The sequence below is a fragment of the Amblyraja radiata genome, chromosome 7 (genome assembly GCF_010909765.2).
Source record: "Amblyraja radiata isolate CabotCenter1 chromosome 7, sAmbRad1.1.pri, whole genome shotgun sequence".
Taxonomy (NCBI): domain Eukaryota; kingdom Metazoa; phylum Chordata; class Chondrichthyes; order Rajiformes; family Rajidae; genus Amblyraja; species Amblyraja radiata.
This window is the reverse complement of record NC_045962.1, coordinates 59,774,340-59,791,345: the sequence shown is the minus strand read 5'-3', so window position 1 is coordinate 59,791,345 and position 17,006 is coordinate 59,774,340. Positions and strand designations below refer to the sequence as shown.

Genomic DNA, 17,006 nt, shown 5'->3' with positions numbered 1-17,006 from the left:
GTGTTCTTAGTTTTTATAAACGTAGCAGGCATTTGTGACCCACATACCATTGATCAGTTCCCTGATACCCACTCATTGTCTAACACATTCCGATTGTCACCTGAGCCCCCATCTCCACAACCTGCCCCAAACTGTCTGACACCCATCTAACCATCTCATACTTCCACCCACCCCTGTCTAACATTTCCAGCAAACATGTCTGATAGCACTCAGAGTGGAAGCCATCTTTACACATCTATTTTATATGCTGCCCTACCCATCAGACTGCCATCTCCACCCCAACTATCTGACACTCCCTTAACAGTCTAACACTCAACCAACGACCTGGCACTCCCCCAATCATGAAACATTCATCCTGACTCTCTAAATCACCCTCAAAACGTCACCAACATCCCCTGGAGTTTCCAGCTTTCCACATTTCACCTTTCTTGTGCGCACATCCACCTGTCCCCGTGGGTCAAATCGCACCACCAATCTGATTCCCAGTATCCAGTGGCAGATTCTGATGGCTGAGTCAGCACTGCATCCCAGCCGCATCCTGGAGCTGCCCTGAGGTAAATCATCTTTGTCGTGGACACTGAGAATACTGACGGATCCTTCAAGACTACCAGTTCTGAGAGAGACATTAGCCGCACTTTGCCAGCTGTGAAAAGAAGCACGGCTATTGCCCAGTCAGTGTCTTCACTCTGTGCGTTTCTTTATATATGTTCATTCAATTGCTAGCAGGCTGAGCTAGCACTTAATTGACCATCCCGAGAGAAGATGATGGTGAGCTGCCTCCTTGAACCACTGCAGGCCTTGAGGTGTGGATACGCCCACAATGCTATGTTCAGCTCCATTAAGTTTATTTAGCAGGTGAGTTCCGACAGTGGCTGATGCATTCACATGAGTTTACCATTGGTGATAAGAGTTGAATTTCTTGCTGTTTCTACTCTGAGTTTTTTTTTCAGAATTTGAATTGAGTTCACTCATTTCAAAATTAATTAATGAATTTCTGTGTACGTGGTGGAGGCAGTAGGGTGGGCGTGAGGTAGGGCTGTTCCCAGTCCACGTCCGTAAATTCACGAGCACCTAATGAAAACCATAAAATCAATTAAAAAGTTGTCAACCTTGCAGTGAGTTTTGATGGAAGCTAGATCCAAACACTGATCTATTAACGGACAAAATCTCAAATTAGCTTGATAACTTTAGGACGGCACAGTGGCGTAGCGGTAGAGTTGCTATCCTACAGCGTCAGTGTTTGATCCTGACTAGGGGAGCCGTCTGTGTGGAGTTTGTAGGTTCTCCTTGTGACTGCTTGGATTTCTCTGGGTGCTTCGGTTTCCTCCCATATTCCACATTCCACATTTCCTCCCACACTCCAAAGACAATCAGGTTTGTAGGTTAATTGGCTTTTGTAAATTGTCCCTAGTGTGTTGGATAGAACTAGTGTAGAACGAGTGATTGTTGGTTGGTGTGGATTTGGTGAGCTGAAAGGCCTATTATCATGCTGTGTCTATAAATTAAACTCACTATACTAAACTACTGACATGGTTTTGCTTATCTCAACTTTTATTCAAATGCAGTTATAACATCAAAAAGTTCCCACCATGTAATCCCTGTGTTGAACCTGTGTGTGTTTTTTTTTTAATTTTCTGATGGTAGGAACACTTACAAATTTAAAGATGTTATAGATAGGAATGTTAATCCATGGCACCGAAAGTTCACCAGGCCATATCCCTCTGGGAGTAATGACTGTTTCTAGGTCATGGTTCTGATCACTGTTGAGTATTGTGGCCTCTTTCCTACTCCTCAGAAAATAGACAGATGTCATTAGTCTGTGAAAGGAACGTCATAGAAGCCCAAGGGAGACCAAACAGACTGCAGATGCTGAAATCTTGAGCCAAAAGAAAACTGCTGGATGAGCTCAGCATGCCAGGCAACATCAATGGAAGGAAATGATTATTTCCTTCGCTCCATAGATGCTGCCTCACCCGCTGAGTTTCTCCAGTATTTTTGTCCACCTTCGATTTTCCAGCATCTGCAGTTCCTTCTTAAACATTTTGTCTTCCTTCCATAGATGTTGCTTGACCTGCTGAGTTCTTCTAGCACTTTGTGTTTTGATTAGAGAAGCCCACTTGTTCCTGCAAGCCATAAAGTCTAATGATGTGAATGCGTGAGTGAGAAGAGAAATGAATGGCTCTCATCCTCAGTAAGATGCCTCCAATCATTTTTTTAATAAATGGGATGAACATTCCTCTTTAAATGTATCACAATTTCCAAGTCTGAAACAGAATGTTAACTCTTTAGATAAATGGCCAAAGATTTTCTGTCTTTGCATTAGAGAGAGCAAATGTAGGATGCACGATACTGCTCAATAAAACTGTAATCTGTCTTACCCGTGCTATTTTTTTGTTTCCAGGAGTTATGTACCGGAAGTCTTGTGCTGCTTCTACATCTTGCCTCATTACGTCTGCAGGTTATCAGTCATTCTGTTCCCCTGGAAAGGTGGGATCTGTGTGCATCAGCTGTTGTAACACCCCGCTCTGTAATGGACCCCGCCCCAGGAGGAGAGGAAACTCATCGATGTCTCCCAGAGCAAGTTTAAAACTCTTAGCTGCTGTTGGAATGCTCACTTCAACACTCTTAACATAAACTCATCAAGTGAAGGAAACTTTGCAAAGAGTCATGACTCAAAGAGTCATTGCAGAGTTGTGGGAGTTCTGAAATATCCAACTTTGTTTTGCTGCTGGCATTTCATATGCTGTCTTATAACAGCTTGCATTACTAATAACTGACAATCATCATCCAAGAACATTAATATTCCACAGAGACGCTTTCCATTAATTTGCTTTATTGAATTTTTACATGGTACTGTATCATTGAAAGTAACACTGACTGCACTTTGAAAGTCTTCTCTGTGAGTTTTATTTGAAGTATTTATGTTTTATAAAAGCTTCATATCTCAGTTTCATTGAGTCCATTTGGTTGCTCTTTTAGACATAGCTCCGAGGTATTTTCTGGTGTTTGCTGCTCCGAGTTAATTTTCCTCAGTTTGGAACTTGAAACGTGAGTTGGCCTTTTAGGCTCATAGTTTTGACACGAAGTAGGTTCAAGCTCAAAGTCCATGTCCTGCAGCATTGAAGTTGGAAGATCCAGATTGGATTTCTGGTGTAGGTGGACGTTTTTAAGTGAGGCAGGAAGCAGTGATTTTGTTGACTGAGCTGTGCTGCCCTTGGGAATGGTGTGGTGTCTGCTTAATGTCTTCATGTTGCGGTGCACCAGGGAAAGCTTACAGCGCAGGATTTGCATGAAAACCATTCGGAACTGCTTCGAGGACAGATTATACAGCAGTGGGTTTAATACTGAACTAAGGTAAAAGAAAGTATCTGAGATAGGCAATAAGATTATAAAAGCTCTGAAATATTGAATTGTCCAATCTGATTTTGCCTTAGAAGCCGCCATGATCCGCCGAATTTGCAATGGCGTCCAACATATAGCCAGGGTAACCACAATGAGTACTGTGGGAAGAAAATAAGAGAATTATTTTTTAAAACATCTTCCTAGTTTGCTTCATTGTGCATTCCTTCAGACAAGCTATTAACACATTGGCCTGCTTTCCTGAAGTTAGAATGCTAAATGTACAGTTGCATTGACTTCAAAAAGATGCAAAGGAGAATGCATGGAAAATAATAGCATTGCAAACATATTGCATATTTCACTCCTGTCTCCACATTGAGTGTATTTAAAGAACTAAACTTATATTAAGAGCGTGGTATGAATAAACATAAGCTATAACAAACTGGAATTGTTAACATTGCCAATGAACGGTTATAATGGGGACTAATAGCTTTGATTACGTAGTTAACTCGCAATTATCTCTAGAAAAGTAATTTAATGAAGAGCATGTGTTAATAACTATCGTCAGTTTTGAATATATTGTATGCTATAGCCTCCTTTTTTTAATATAATGATCTTTATTGAGATAAAATGCTGGAGTAACTCAGCAGGTCAGGCAGCAACACTGGAGAAAAGGAATAGGTGATATTTTGGGGTGAGACCTTTCATCAGACTGAGGGTCAGGGAGGCGGCCTTCCTGACTCTCAATTTGATGAAGGGTCTTGACCCAAAACGTCACCTATTCCTTTTCTCCAGAGATGCTGCCTGACCCGCTGAGTTACTCCAGCATTTTGTGTCTATCTTCTGTGTCCATCATCTGCAGTTCCATCTTACGCGATGATCTTTATTTGTTTGGTGTGCAAATTTTAGAGTTCACGACACATTCGTCCAAATATGATCATCAGCATATTTTAGACAGGCAGCAGTGGATCGAGCAAACTCAACAACCATCTTACGTCATCCAGGAGAGGTTAAATCGTCAAGCTTCACTTACGCTGCATTGGCAAGCTGCCTATGCAGCCAAATCAAGTTTCCCTTAATGCGGCATGAAGAAAGGAATAGTGACTTTTCCTCGAGGCTCATTTTCCATTTTAATCTTAAACTTCTATTTTTTTTGTTGAAGCTGAGAATTGTCATTGCTAGAGAATGCAACATTCCAGGTTAGAGATAATGAGTGAAATGCAAAATAATGTTAAATTAACTCTCCTGCAGTCATTACCTTCTTGCATACTTGCAGCCACCAGAGCAAGAAGATGTACATTCTGTGCTCTGAATCCATTGATTTGAGTTCAAAGTATATTACACAAACTCACCATATCATCCAATTCCTGCTACTCATTACAAACAGCAAATTGTGTATTCATCTCAAACAACGTGTTTCATGGGAGGTTTTTATAAATTTCACTTTCATCTACAAAGCTCATGCATTATCATGACTGTATTAGAAATAATTAACCTATTTTTTATGAAATAACCCCTATTTATTAAATTGAAGGGACTGCACTAATAGTATCATTCCTCAAGCTAGGTATAATTACCTCCTGTGCTGAGGAACAATATCTGCCTAAGGCAGTTGTTCTACTGTGTGACATGTTCTAAAGCTGATTTCAATCCTTCTATTGACTTTGATAATAGATGCCTAGCAGCTTAAAAGCAGCAGCATTTTATAAATTAAGACGTGAAAAAAAAATTTAAACATGCTAATTACAGAGATATAAAAGAGCTAACGGAAACAAAAAGAAAGGTAATAACAATAGTATTGTTGCAATAATAAATCTGGACTGTCGCTGCCTTAATGGCATGTTGCTGGTTTTTATTCACGGCAGTGAATGTAAAGTCCAATTCACTGACAGACCAGTGAATCATTCACACTTATTAGTTACAACCAGTAGTATGCTAATATGATAGCATCTGTTTAGTATTATTTTGTCTGTTCATAAAGTACAATGTTATATTAGATAATTAAAGATTTTGACCTTAAACCTGTTTACATATATACAAAATGGAACTATTTTCTCCAATTTGTACGTTGTTTTATTTTGCTGTTTTGCTGTTATTATAGTCATTTTACCTGCTGGTTCAAGGAAAGAAGAGACGTTGAAGGCTTTATAACTATAAGCCATATCATGTGCCATTATGGTTGGCATAAAACTAAAAAGAAATGTGAATGAAGGTTATTGAATCGATTGCATTAATTATACTTTTCTTGCTTGCTTACCATATTGCAATGGAAATCACATGGTATTTTAACCTGGTTATTAAAAAAACAAATTATCTAACTCATAAGGCAACATAAAACAAAAGATAAAATAACTCCAGAATTTCCAGATATTAAGTAATTGATGGCAAACATTGCTCTGAGGTCTCAACACGGACAAATGTATACTTTATTAACTGTTAATTTCATTGTTAAAAGCTAATGTTTTCATTTTTGGGATAGTTTTATAAGCTCTGCATATAATTACATTTGAAAACTGAAAGTCCATTGAAGGAAGAAAGAATAAGTAAAGATATGAATAACTTTTAATGGTATGGACTGTATTTTTTTCATGTATACACAATTACCTAGTTAAGTATAAATGGAAGCCAACAAACCAAACTTATTATTGAACTTCACCCATGCAGCTGTTAAATAAGGCTGCACAGTGCTCCTTTCTTCTCCTTTTTTCCCCTTCGGAAGTCCAATTAGAGGCAACCGACTGTCTTCCTCGATCCACCTCCTACTGGGTGAGCAATGCGACAGAAGATGTGTAAGCTCTGTTCATTTATGATCCCTGCTGAAAGCTCATGATGGTGAAAGAAAAATCTTCAATTTACATTAAAAGAAAGCACTGAGACCAAATTTGTCTCAGTTTGTAATCTTCAGAAGCTAACATTCTTACCAGACTGAGTGGACTTGTAGATGTAACTAAACTGCAGACCTATGCTCTGTGGCTTAAACCACTGCAAGGCTAAGAGATTGGGCGAGCAGTGACTCAGTGATTTATCAGTTCAAGGAGAAGTCTGCTGGCTCAGGTTAAGTTAAGTGGTCATGTAAATCACCTCTAGTCTGTAGGTGAGTGGTGGAATCTGAGGGTAACTGATGGGAATTTGTGAAGAATAAAATATAAGATTAATGTGGAAACAAGAAACTACAAATGCTGCTTTTCAAAAGAAGTCACAGAATACTGGATTAGCTCAGTGGATTAGGCAGCACCTCAGGAGAACACATATAGGTGATATTTCGGGTCAGGATCCTGAGGAAGAATCAGTATGAGGGAGGGTCTCAACCCGAAACGACGCCTATCCATGTTCTGCTCAGGTGGTGCCTGACCCGCTGAAACATTGGTGTCTTCAAAAGATTAATGTAGATTAGCATGAATGGGTGATTGATGGTCGGCACAGAGTGAGTGGGCCGAAGGGGCTTTTTACCATGTTGTATCTTGCAATGATTCTATAGAAGATATTTTAGAATCATGTGGAAAAGAGACAGGTGTGCTGCGATCCTATTTGATATTCTTCCTGTGGTCAGTGGCACCAAAATCAAAGCATCTATTTCGGCATTTGCTATTTGTGATGTCAAGCTGAATGCAAACTATTTGTATTGGACTGAGTAATGCACAGTGAAAATGGACCTGGCTCTTTGGAACGTCTCAAGGAAATGAGCTATCTAAATGCTGGTTAGTCCTTTAAAAGTAAATATTTGAATTGGATTCTCTCCTGAAATTTGCTGAAAACTTTGCCCAAAAGTACATTGCAGTTGAGCTATCGGATCAAGATTTGGATGGCTGGTGCCATTAAACTTTAGTTCAAATTACATCAAAGCAGTCGAATTTAACCTCAAGTAATTAAATCATTCTTGAGTAAGATAATGAGCAATGAGAACCATTTGGATTGCTGTAAAAATCCTTCATCCTGATCAATTGTATTCTTTAGAGAAGGAAGTATTTTTACTTATCTAGCCCAGTGCTTAAGACACACATCAATCTTGTTAGCTCTCAGCTGCTTTATGAAATAACCAAGCAAGATATTCCATTCAAGAGGCAACAAGGAATAAACAATATGCCAACATTCAGGGTCCGGAAGTGGCGGCGCTGGTGAACGGCTGCGGCTCGCCTGCAGTCCGTTTGTTTTTACTTTTTTGTGTTGTTTTTTTCGTTTTGTTTAGCTAAGTTTTTGGTTTTAGGTTGTGTTTATGTGTGTGGGGGGGGGGGGGGTTGAAACAGGGCTTGCTGTCTCTCCCTTCGGGGGAATGCGACTTTTTTTGTCGTATCCCCCTTCTCTGCCTCCGTCTGCGCTGAGACCTAATGGCGGAGCTGGCGACCTCGAGGCTCAGGAGGCAGCCTGTCAGGACTCGCCCTGGGCTCGCTCCCGTGAGGGCGGCTCAGCTCGGGGCTGGAACGGCGCTCCCGTGAGGGGCTGTGACGCTCCCGTGAGGGCGGCCTGGCGCGGGGCTGAGACGCTCCCGTCGGGGCGGCCCAGCTCGAGGGTAACGGCGCTCCCGTGGGGGGCGGCCCAGCTCGAGGGTAACGGCGCTCCCGTCGGGGCGGCCCAGCTCGACGGCAACGGCGCTCCCGTGGGGGCGGCCTAGCTCGAGGGCAACGGCGCTCCCGTGGGGGCGGCCTGGCGCGGGGCTGAGACGCTCACGTGAGGGTGACCCGGCTCGGGGCTGGAACGGTGTTCCGGTGGCTGAGACGGCGTTCTGGCGGCGGCGGCCTGAGTCCGGGGTTCGGCCGCGGGCCAGTGGACGACGTCGTCAACAGCTGTGTCCGCTGGACTGGAGGGCGGCAGCTTCGACCACCCCGGGCTGCGGTGTTTGAACCAGCCCGTTCGCGGAGCTCGGATCAGCCGCGGGATTTACCATCACCCGGCGGGGTCACAACATCGGAAGCTTGGATCGCCTCAACGCAGAGGGAGAACACGGAGGGAAGAGACAAGGACTTTAAGACTTTTGCCTTCCATCACAGTGAGGAGGTGTCTGGTGAACTCACTGTGGTGGATGTTAAATTTGTGTTTACAGTGTGTTTTGTGATTTTATTCTATGTCATGACTGCAAGGCACGAAATTTCGTTCAGACTGAAAAGTCTGAATGACAATAAAAGATACTTGACTTGAGTAAAGCCATTAAAATAATATTCCATTATAAAAAATAAATAATTTTAAATTTGATAAATATAAATAATATAAATCTAAATATAAGGTTTGTCAAATAATTTTTCAATTTTCAAAAATTCTCAAATCAATTTTCTAATGAAAGTGCCCACACCAACATGTTTTATTAACTGAATTAAATGACAGATTCTCTTAATAATAATAATAATAATAATAATAATAAATTTTATTTTCGGGCGCCTTTCAAAGTCTCAAGGACACCTTACAAAAATTAACAGAAGAGAAAAAAACATATAGTCGGAGAAAAATAAATAATGACATCATCAATACACAAATTAAAGATAGAAATCGCTCCAAAGACACAAAATCAAAAAATCAAAAAACACAATGTGAAGAGAGAGCAGCGGCAGCTAAAGCGTGCCAGCGTCCACTCTCCCTTCCGACAGCCATCTTGGACACAGACTAACATATTAACTTACACACAGAAAAATCATCCCCCCACAGTGGATACCACTGTGGCGGAAAGCACAAAGTCCAGTCCCCATCCCCAGTTCACCCAAAGTCAGGCCTATTGAGGCCACCGCTATTGCTTCTACGGAGGCCCGATGTTCCTGGCCGTTCTGGCCGGGTGGTGTTGCCCCGGCTTCGGGAGAGGCCTCACAGCGGCTGGGCCACCTGGAACGGCCGCTTCCTAGCAGGGGATTGTCGGCTTCCAAAGCCGACAAGGCAGCGCCGGGTTGGGGCTCCCAGGCTCCTGATGTTAAAGTCGGCGCCGCCCGCTCCGCAGACCCGCAGCCCGGAAGTGTTGATCTCGGCGGTCACAGCTCACCGGGGCTCCAGCGCGTCGATCCAGCGCGGCGACCCAGGCAAAGCATCGCCCGCTCCGCTCCGCGATAGCGCTCCAGTGCTGTGCCGCCAACGAAGCCGAGGTGCTGGGCGGTCCCCGCCAGGAAACGGCGCTCCACGCCCGCTGGTAGGCCACGAGGACGGGTCGACGGGCAGCCCGTGAAAAAAGCTGCCTCACCGACCAGGTAGGGACCTAGAAGTATAATTACCTTCTTCCCCCCACATTAAGAAGTCAATTTCTCCAACAGACGAAGAACAAGTCTTACTAAGAACTTTTAAAAAAATGAATTAAACGGACGGCTGCTGGTTAGCAGCCGTTCCCCAAGATGGCTCCTCCTCCAACCATATACACCTTCCTCTCCCCAAGTAGGGTTCATCCATCCTTCATCCTTCACACTTCCTTGGTCCACTCATCACCTATCATCCCTTGTCTCACCCTTCCCCTCGCCTCTTTATACTGGTTATCTTCCCTCAACACTATCAGTCCTGATGCAGGGCCTCGACTCAAAACATTGACAAACCCCTTAATCCCCCTCTACAAATCTGTCTGATCCACTAAGTTCCTCCAGTTGTTTGTTTTTAACTATAGGCCAATATTCAAAATCTAATGCCACTGCATAATTAGAAACCGAAATCACTTCTGATTTGAACAAAATGTGGACATTTAAAGCCAAAATGTTTTGGATAGCACCGCAGATGCTGGTTTTAATCAAAGATAAATCAAAGGCCCTTGAAATGTCTCGACCTGAAACATCACCCATTCCTTCTCTCCAGAATGCTGCTTGTCTTGCTGTTACTCCAGCATTTTATGTCTATCTTTAATTTAAAGCCAACTTCAGTTCAATAGTTCAATAAATTCACCCATGTATTGAGTAGTATTTTGGAAAGAACTTGTACTTAACTTATTTTCACCATTGACTAGAAATAGTTAATTATTATTTCTGCATTTGATTCACTATGAAATAAGGACAATTTGTATAGATTCAGGTATTTTTAGCACAAAGTCGACAAACGGCATTGATCATTATAGTGTTGTTTAAAGGAGGATCACTGGGCGATTGTCTTTGAAAAGATCTTTACAATATGTTGCAGCCACCAGACCAGCAGATGGAGTCTAAGTTTTATATCCCATCTGAAGGGCGACAACTTTCACAATGCAGCACATACTTAATACTGCTTTAACACATCAGCAGGATGCACACTCAAATTCCTGAGCAAGTCTGGAACCATGCATCTCTGATACAGTCTTTTATCTGTGATCTAAACTCTGTAATTTTTCTATGCTATTAGTTTAGCTTAGAGATACACCATGAAAACTTGATTGGTACGGGTATCAGGTATTATGGTGAGAAGGCTGAAGAATGGGGTTAGGACGGAGAGATAGATCAGCCATGGTTGAATGGCAGCAGAGACTTGATGGGCATAATGGCCGAATTCTACTCCAATTACTTGTGAACATGAAACAGGCCATTCAGCCCACCAAATCCATGTTGACCATTCACCCTAACCCTGTTATCCCACTTTCTCATCCACCCATTACATACTAGGGGCAATTTACAGCAGCCAATTAACCTACAAACCCACACTTCTTTGAAATGTGAGAGGAAACCAGAGCACCCATGGAAACCCATGCAGTCACAGGGAGAATCCGGTCAGGATAGAAGTTGGTTGAGAAAGCAGCTCTACCAGCTGTGTCACTGTGCCACGCATTCTTTTAACAAATGTGTAGGCAAATGTTAACTTAAGGCCCTGTCCCACTTGGCCGTCATTCGCTCGCCATTTACGCGACCTGCTAGCGTGTGGGTGGCGTGTGGGTAGCGCGTGGGTAGCGCGGGACGGGCGCATGGAGTGGTGTGGAGGAGTGTGGAGTGGTGTGGAGGAGTGTGGACTTCGTCCTGCACGAAATCTTCGCGCGCCACCGACCTGTCGTGTAACTGACGGCCAAAGTGGGACAGGCCCAAGACCCTGGCGCAGTGCAACGTCTCACCTCCAACAGCAGCAGAAGCAGGCAAATGATTGCTGAGCTCGGCCTGGGGCTCACAGCTGTTGCGGATCCCGAACCGCCCCCACTCCTACTCCCAGAGCGGGACCAAGACAATTGGAGATAGACACAAAATGCTGGAGTAACTCAGCGGAACCGGCAGCACCTCTGGAGAGAGGCAATGGGTGACGTTTGGCGTCGAGACCCTTCTTCAGACTGAAGAAGAGTCTCGACCCGAAACATCATCCATTCCTTCTCTCCAGAGATGCTGCCGGTCCCACTGAGTTACTCCTGCATTTTGTGTCTATCTTCAAATGACGTCACACGCTCCAGACGGCTGTGCGGACGCATGATGACGCGCACGACCGTCGCGCGTCAGTCACTATCAGCCTGTCGCGTAAATTACGGCCAAGTGGGACAGGCCCTTTACTTGCTTCACTTACAGTAAATCACAGATTTATTCACAGAAGTATTCATTATTTTGTTTAAAAACAAATAGCAACCCAAGGCCAATTCTAAGGAAAAATACTAAAAATAAAGGCAAATTATTATATTTCATGTTTTTTGAATCAACAAGGTAAACTTATCTCAACCAATTGCATTTTTTAGATATATCAGTCAATTTGCTACATTGAAGTGTCACAAGCAAAAAATGACAAATACGTCATTGATTTGTTCTGGGGGTATTAAATAAATGTTGAATATTAGTCAGGATTATAGGAGATTTGCCTTCTCTTCTGTGAAAAAGGTACAGCCAAGTTCTTGGCTTCCTTCTGTTTGGTTAGCAACTCTATCTCTAAAGAGCCAGAATGCAAATCCCTAGTATTTCTTCCTCAGATCTTCGGCTGGAAATATGGTCTAATTTTTCTTTGTTGGCAGATTCTAATTTCAGTCACTGAATATATGGTTTGATGTGTAAAGGAGAATGTCGCTTTGCACGTTGCATGTTTGGCTACATTAGAGATACAGCAGAAATGTCCAGTCTTCTGTAATAAAATGAAAGGATATTCTGGTCAGGGGAAAGGAGCTGAATAAGGTGAACTCCATGCCTTTACTGAAATTTGATTTCTAAATCTGCCAACAAGTCGCAAAAGCACAGGTAGCTATGAACCTATAAATCAGAAGGTGAGGTTGATAGAATGAGCAACAGTTCCTTATTCTTTGATTGCTTTACTTCTTAAAGTGTTTTTATAACTTCAGAAACCATTCACGCAAGGGGAATGGAACCTAATGGTTTTATTGGTGATGCCGCAATCCCCTCAGGCCGGGTTTCACAACGCAAATTGGAGCAACATCACATCATATTTCGCTTGGGCAGTATACATCCCAGTGGTATAAATATTGACTTCTCTAACTTGAAGTAACCCTTGCTTTTCCTCTGTCTCCATTCCTCCCCCTTCCCAGTTCTCCAACTAGTCTTACTGCGACTACATTTTATCGAAGGGTTTCAGCCCGAAACGTCGCCTATTTCCTTCGCTCCATAGATGCTGCTGCACCCGCTGAGTTCCTCCAGCAATTTTGTGTACCTTACATTTTATCTCTGTTTGCTTTGTTGTTGTTGTCTTCTCCCAGCTAACAATGATCAATTCTACAATTTCCCGGATCTGCATTCCCTTTGTCCAATTTTCACACCTTACCCTTCCTTATCTATGTATCTCCCTCTCCCTTCACATCAGTCTGAAGAAGGGTCTCGACCCAAAACATCACACATTCCTTCTCTCCAGAGATGCCGATGTCCCGCTGAGTTACTCCAGCATTTGAGTCTATCTTCAGTTTAAACCAGCATCTGCAGTTCCTGCCTATACATTTCACAATGGAATGTATCCTGTTAGTGATTTCACAAATTCTTCATGCACATGCATCAAAGCCCTTGCTCTGTAAAGCAACTCTGTATATGTCCATTCAAATTGTGCTTACGTCTGTGCTGTCTTAAAGCATTTTCAATGATCTAATCCAATTTTTACTTCTAATTACTGAATCATTAATATTAGGATGATAAATGGATGATACGGTGACTGATACCTGGATTAGGGGGTATTAGCTATCGGGAGAGGTTAGGCAAACTTGGAATGTTTTTTTCTGGAACGCTGGAGATTGCTGGGATACCTGATAGAGGTATATAAAATTATGAGAAGCATTGATAGGGTAGACAGTCAGAATCTTTTTTTTCCAGGATTTTAGAGAGCATAAGTTTAAGGTGAGTGGGGCAATGTTTAAAGGAGATTTGCAGGGCATTTTTTTTTACACAGAAGGTGGTGAGTGCCTGGAACACACAAGTGGAAGGTCTTAAAAATTACCGATTTTTAAAACGGCAACCTATTTTTAGTCGCGGCCGGTTTTGAATTTTTTGAAATAATCACCGGAACATAGAAGAAGCGGAAATCACTTTCGACAATTAGGGAGACTGGCAAAAACCTCCGAGAACCTTCGGGAACCGCACGGAAAACTTGGGTGGGGCACAAAGTCTCCAGAGGTTTCCGTTCAGGTTTCCTAAGTGGGACAGGGGCATTATGGACAGGCAGTTGTGTTTAAGAAGGAATTGCAGATGCTGGAAAATCAAAGGTACACAAAAATGCTGGAGAAACTCAGCAGGTGCAGCAGCATCTATGGAGCGAAGGAAATAGGCAACGTTTTGGGCCGAAACCCTTCTTCAGACTGATGGACAGGCATATGGATATGCAGGGAATGGAGGGATATGGGTTATTTTCAGGTAGAGAAATGATGGCCTTGGCATCATGTTCAGCACAGACATTGTGGGCCAAAGGGTCTGTTCTTGTGCTGTGCTATTCTATGTATCTATGTGCTGAATGGTTCATTTGAATTTGATTACTTTTATGGATAGCACTGCCCAGTAATTGAATTTCATCCTGTTTAGGTGTGCGTCACCTGCCCTGCAAAATCTCAAATCACAACCCAAAAGATACATTAGAATTTGCAGTTGGCTGGAGTTGACACAGAAGCATGCCTTAAAGCAAGACCTGTGCAGTTCTCATTCAAGTCCATCAAGTTCAGTGACTGCATTGTTGCTCTAGAAAATCTCCAGCAGTCCAGTCCCCCTGAGGATAATATTGTCAACCAACATGATAAAGGATGCCTTTAGTGTAAAACCTTAACTCAGACTCGACAAGGATTGTGCAGCCAATCTGCCATGGACAGATCTATCTACAGCAGGTAAATTGGTAGGGACTAAGTGATTAGGAACTGAGGACACTAGATACACTTCAAGGCATAATGATAACTGGATTGATGAAACAAAGTGGGAATATTCTCTAGGAAAAACCAAATTAGAAAATTGAAAGGATAAGAAAAGAGACATTTTCTTGACTTTTATAAGGTTATCCTTGTGGATCAAAGAATATTTTCACAAAAAGCAAAGATTATGTCCAAACAGATAAATTAATTGAAGATAGCATGTCGGTCGTTGTTTTTTTAATGTTCTTACCATGTTTTAGGTATTTTTTCGACAACGTAAATGGCAACATGTCATTATATTATATCTTAGCATTTGTTAAAAAAAAACATCAATCATTTGCAAAAACTGGTAATATTAGCTGCACATCTAATCAGAGTTGTGGCCCTATTCTCTCTAATCATTCATGACAATGTGGATTGTAAGTCATGTCATCATGACAGAAATCTGTAGTTGATCTGAACAAATATTTTTATACCTAAGAGGTTCTGTGCTGACTCTCAGGGAGATTTAAAACATTGGCTAACCAGATTGCACATTTAATATAATGCCAACTTCCTGTGGGCAATGACTTGTATCTGAAAGATTTTTAGAGAATACCGTGTCATGGGTGAGTAATGGTGAGCTGCAAGAATTAGTTATTTATCTTATTTCACCAGTGGTCACGACATGCTGCATTTATAGTACCCATCCTAATTATAATTTTAAACTCATTTATATTCTTAGCATGTCAATGGTGCAGAGGCATGAAAAGTTGCTGTTGCTCTGTGATAATGGTGAAATCAAATTTCTCAGTGACTGGCCGTCAACAAGCCACATTGTATTTTAGGCTGGCAGTAAAGTAAATATTCAAACTCTAAAGGTGAGATATTAATAGAAAACGATAAGATGAGAGAGAGGCAGTGTGAGCAAAGACATTTGATGAGATAGGTAAAGCAGAAGGAATGCAAATGAATATTATTTGTTTTGCCCTTTGTGTAATGTTCTCTCCAATAGCACCAACTATAAAACTCGGGCCATAGTCTAAAGGGCCTGTTCCACTTAGGCGGTTTTTCAGCGGACTGTCGGCGACTGTCAATTCGCCGGCTGTCGCCTAAAAAAACAGGAATTGGAACGGCGACTGTCAGAGTGGAACACACACACACACACACACACACACACACACACACACACACACACACACACACACACACACACACACACACACACACACACACACACACACACACACACACACACACACACACACACACATCACAAAGGCGGGGGCCAGAGCAAGCGGGGAGAGCGTTGCCTGAAATTCACACGGTGCAAAGCCAAGGTGATACAGACACACACCGAGGTGAACAGGAAGGTTAAGACTGCTAGCACAGTCCTTTAAAATAGGGGGAAGAAGGGGGGAGAAGGGGGGAGAAGGGGGGAGAAGGGGGGAGAAGGGGGGAGAAGGAGTGGAGACATTTTTAAGAAGCCAGACAACTTTTAATAAGCCAGAGATACACAGCTGTGAAGTTCGGCGGACACTTAACATTACCGGTCGGATATCCTTGGTTCTGAAAACTCATGCTTACGTTTTTTTCCCCCAATGAGCCAATGAAAATGCCCGGTCGGCAAAGGCGATTAACTGAAACTACCTACGATTACCTTGACTACCTATAACTGCATGGGGCGACCCCACTACAACTGCACCTACAACGACAGGATTATCGATTTTCTCTATGGTGACCAATTTTTGGTTGCAGAAAATTTTTCAACGTTGAAAAGTTGCGGCGACCATACTGAGGCTGTAACTAGTTCCCAGAATGCGGGAATTCCTCGCGGCCATGAAGGAGACTCACCAGAGACCACCAGCGAACATGTGGCGACCGTGTGGCGAGCTCAGTCTCCTGCACTCGCCTAAAAAGTCGCCTATGTGGGACAAGCTTCCTACCCTTTAACTTTATGTCCATATTTTTGATAGGAAGTAGTTATGTTCCAGAATCACCACTCCTCATCAGTTATGCAGTAGCGCTATAATTTCTTAATATTTTTTCTACCAGAAATTCAGTCTGTACATTTTAATTATTTTTCCTACATTGTTATGCATTCTGGCATTCATCTATAAATTACATTAAATTGAAAATGAAATAATATTGACAGAACATATAACTTTAAAACTGACTCTGGTGGGTTATATAGCCTTCTTCTACAATTCACCCCCAACCCTTTGAACCTGCTTTCCCTAAAAACACAAAAGATCTGAACTCTGCTTGTGGCAATATTGAAAAAAATGTAGAAATCAGACACTAACACATTGGCAGCTTCAGCAATTAGTGATTGGAAATAGTTTTGATTGGAATAAATTGTTTAATTCTCCATTTCTACGTCACATACATCAACACAGAAACTCAACCAAGTATCTCCTGCCACTGGTCACCATGCCTTGGATTATATTGTCCTGAGGTCGCTTGTTGTTAGGCACTTCAGAGACAACATGAATTTACTTACAAAATGCCACACTAAAAGCCTTCAGGTTAATTGAGT

The 17,006-nt window shown here is 42.4% G+C and overlaps 2 protein-coding genes across 2 annotated transcripts in view; one reads left to right on the top strand and one right to left on the bottom strand.

The window, feature by feature from the left end:
* The window catches only part of lypd1 (LY6/PLAUR domain containing 1), a 32,877-nt gene extending 29,929 nt beyond the window's left edge, over positions 1-2,948 (top strand). Inside the window, exon 3 of the mRNA XM_033024636.1 lies at positions 2,402-2,948. Within this exon, the coding sequence (XP_032880527.1) occupies positions 2,402-2,634 (233 nt within the window). The 3' untranslated portion in view covers positions 2,635-2,948. The remainder of the gene's footprint in view (positions 1-2,401) is intronic.
* gpr39 (G protein-coupled receptor 39) overlaps positions 2,822-17,006 on the bottom strand; it is a 99,626-nt gene continuing 85,441 nt past the window's right edge. Inside the window, exon 2 of the mRNA XM_033024635.1 lies at positions 2,822-3,500. Within this exon, the coding sequence (XP_032880526.1) occupies positions 2,938-3,500 (563 nt within the window). The 3' untranslated portion in view covers positions 2,822-2,937. The remainder of the gene's footprint in view (positions 3,501-17,006) is intronic.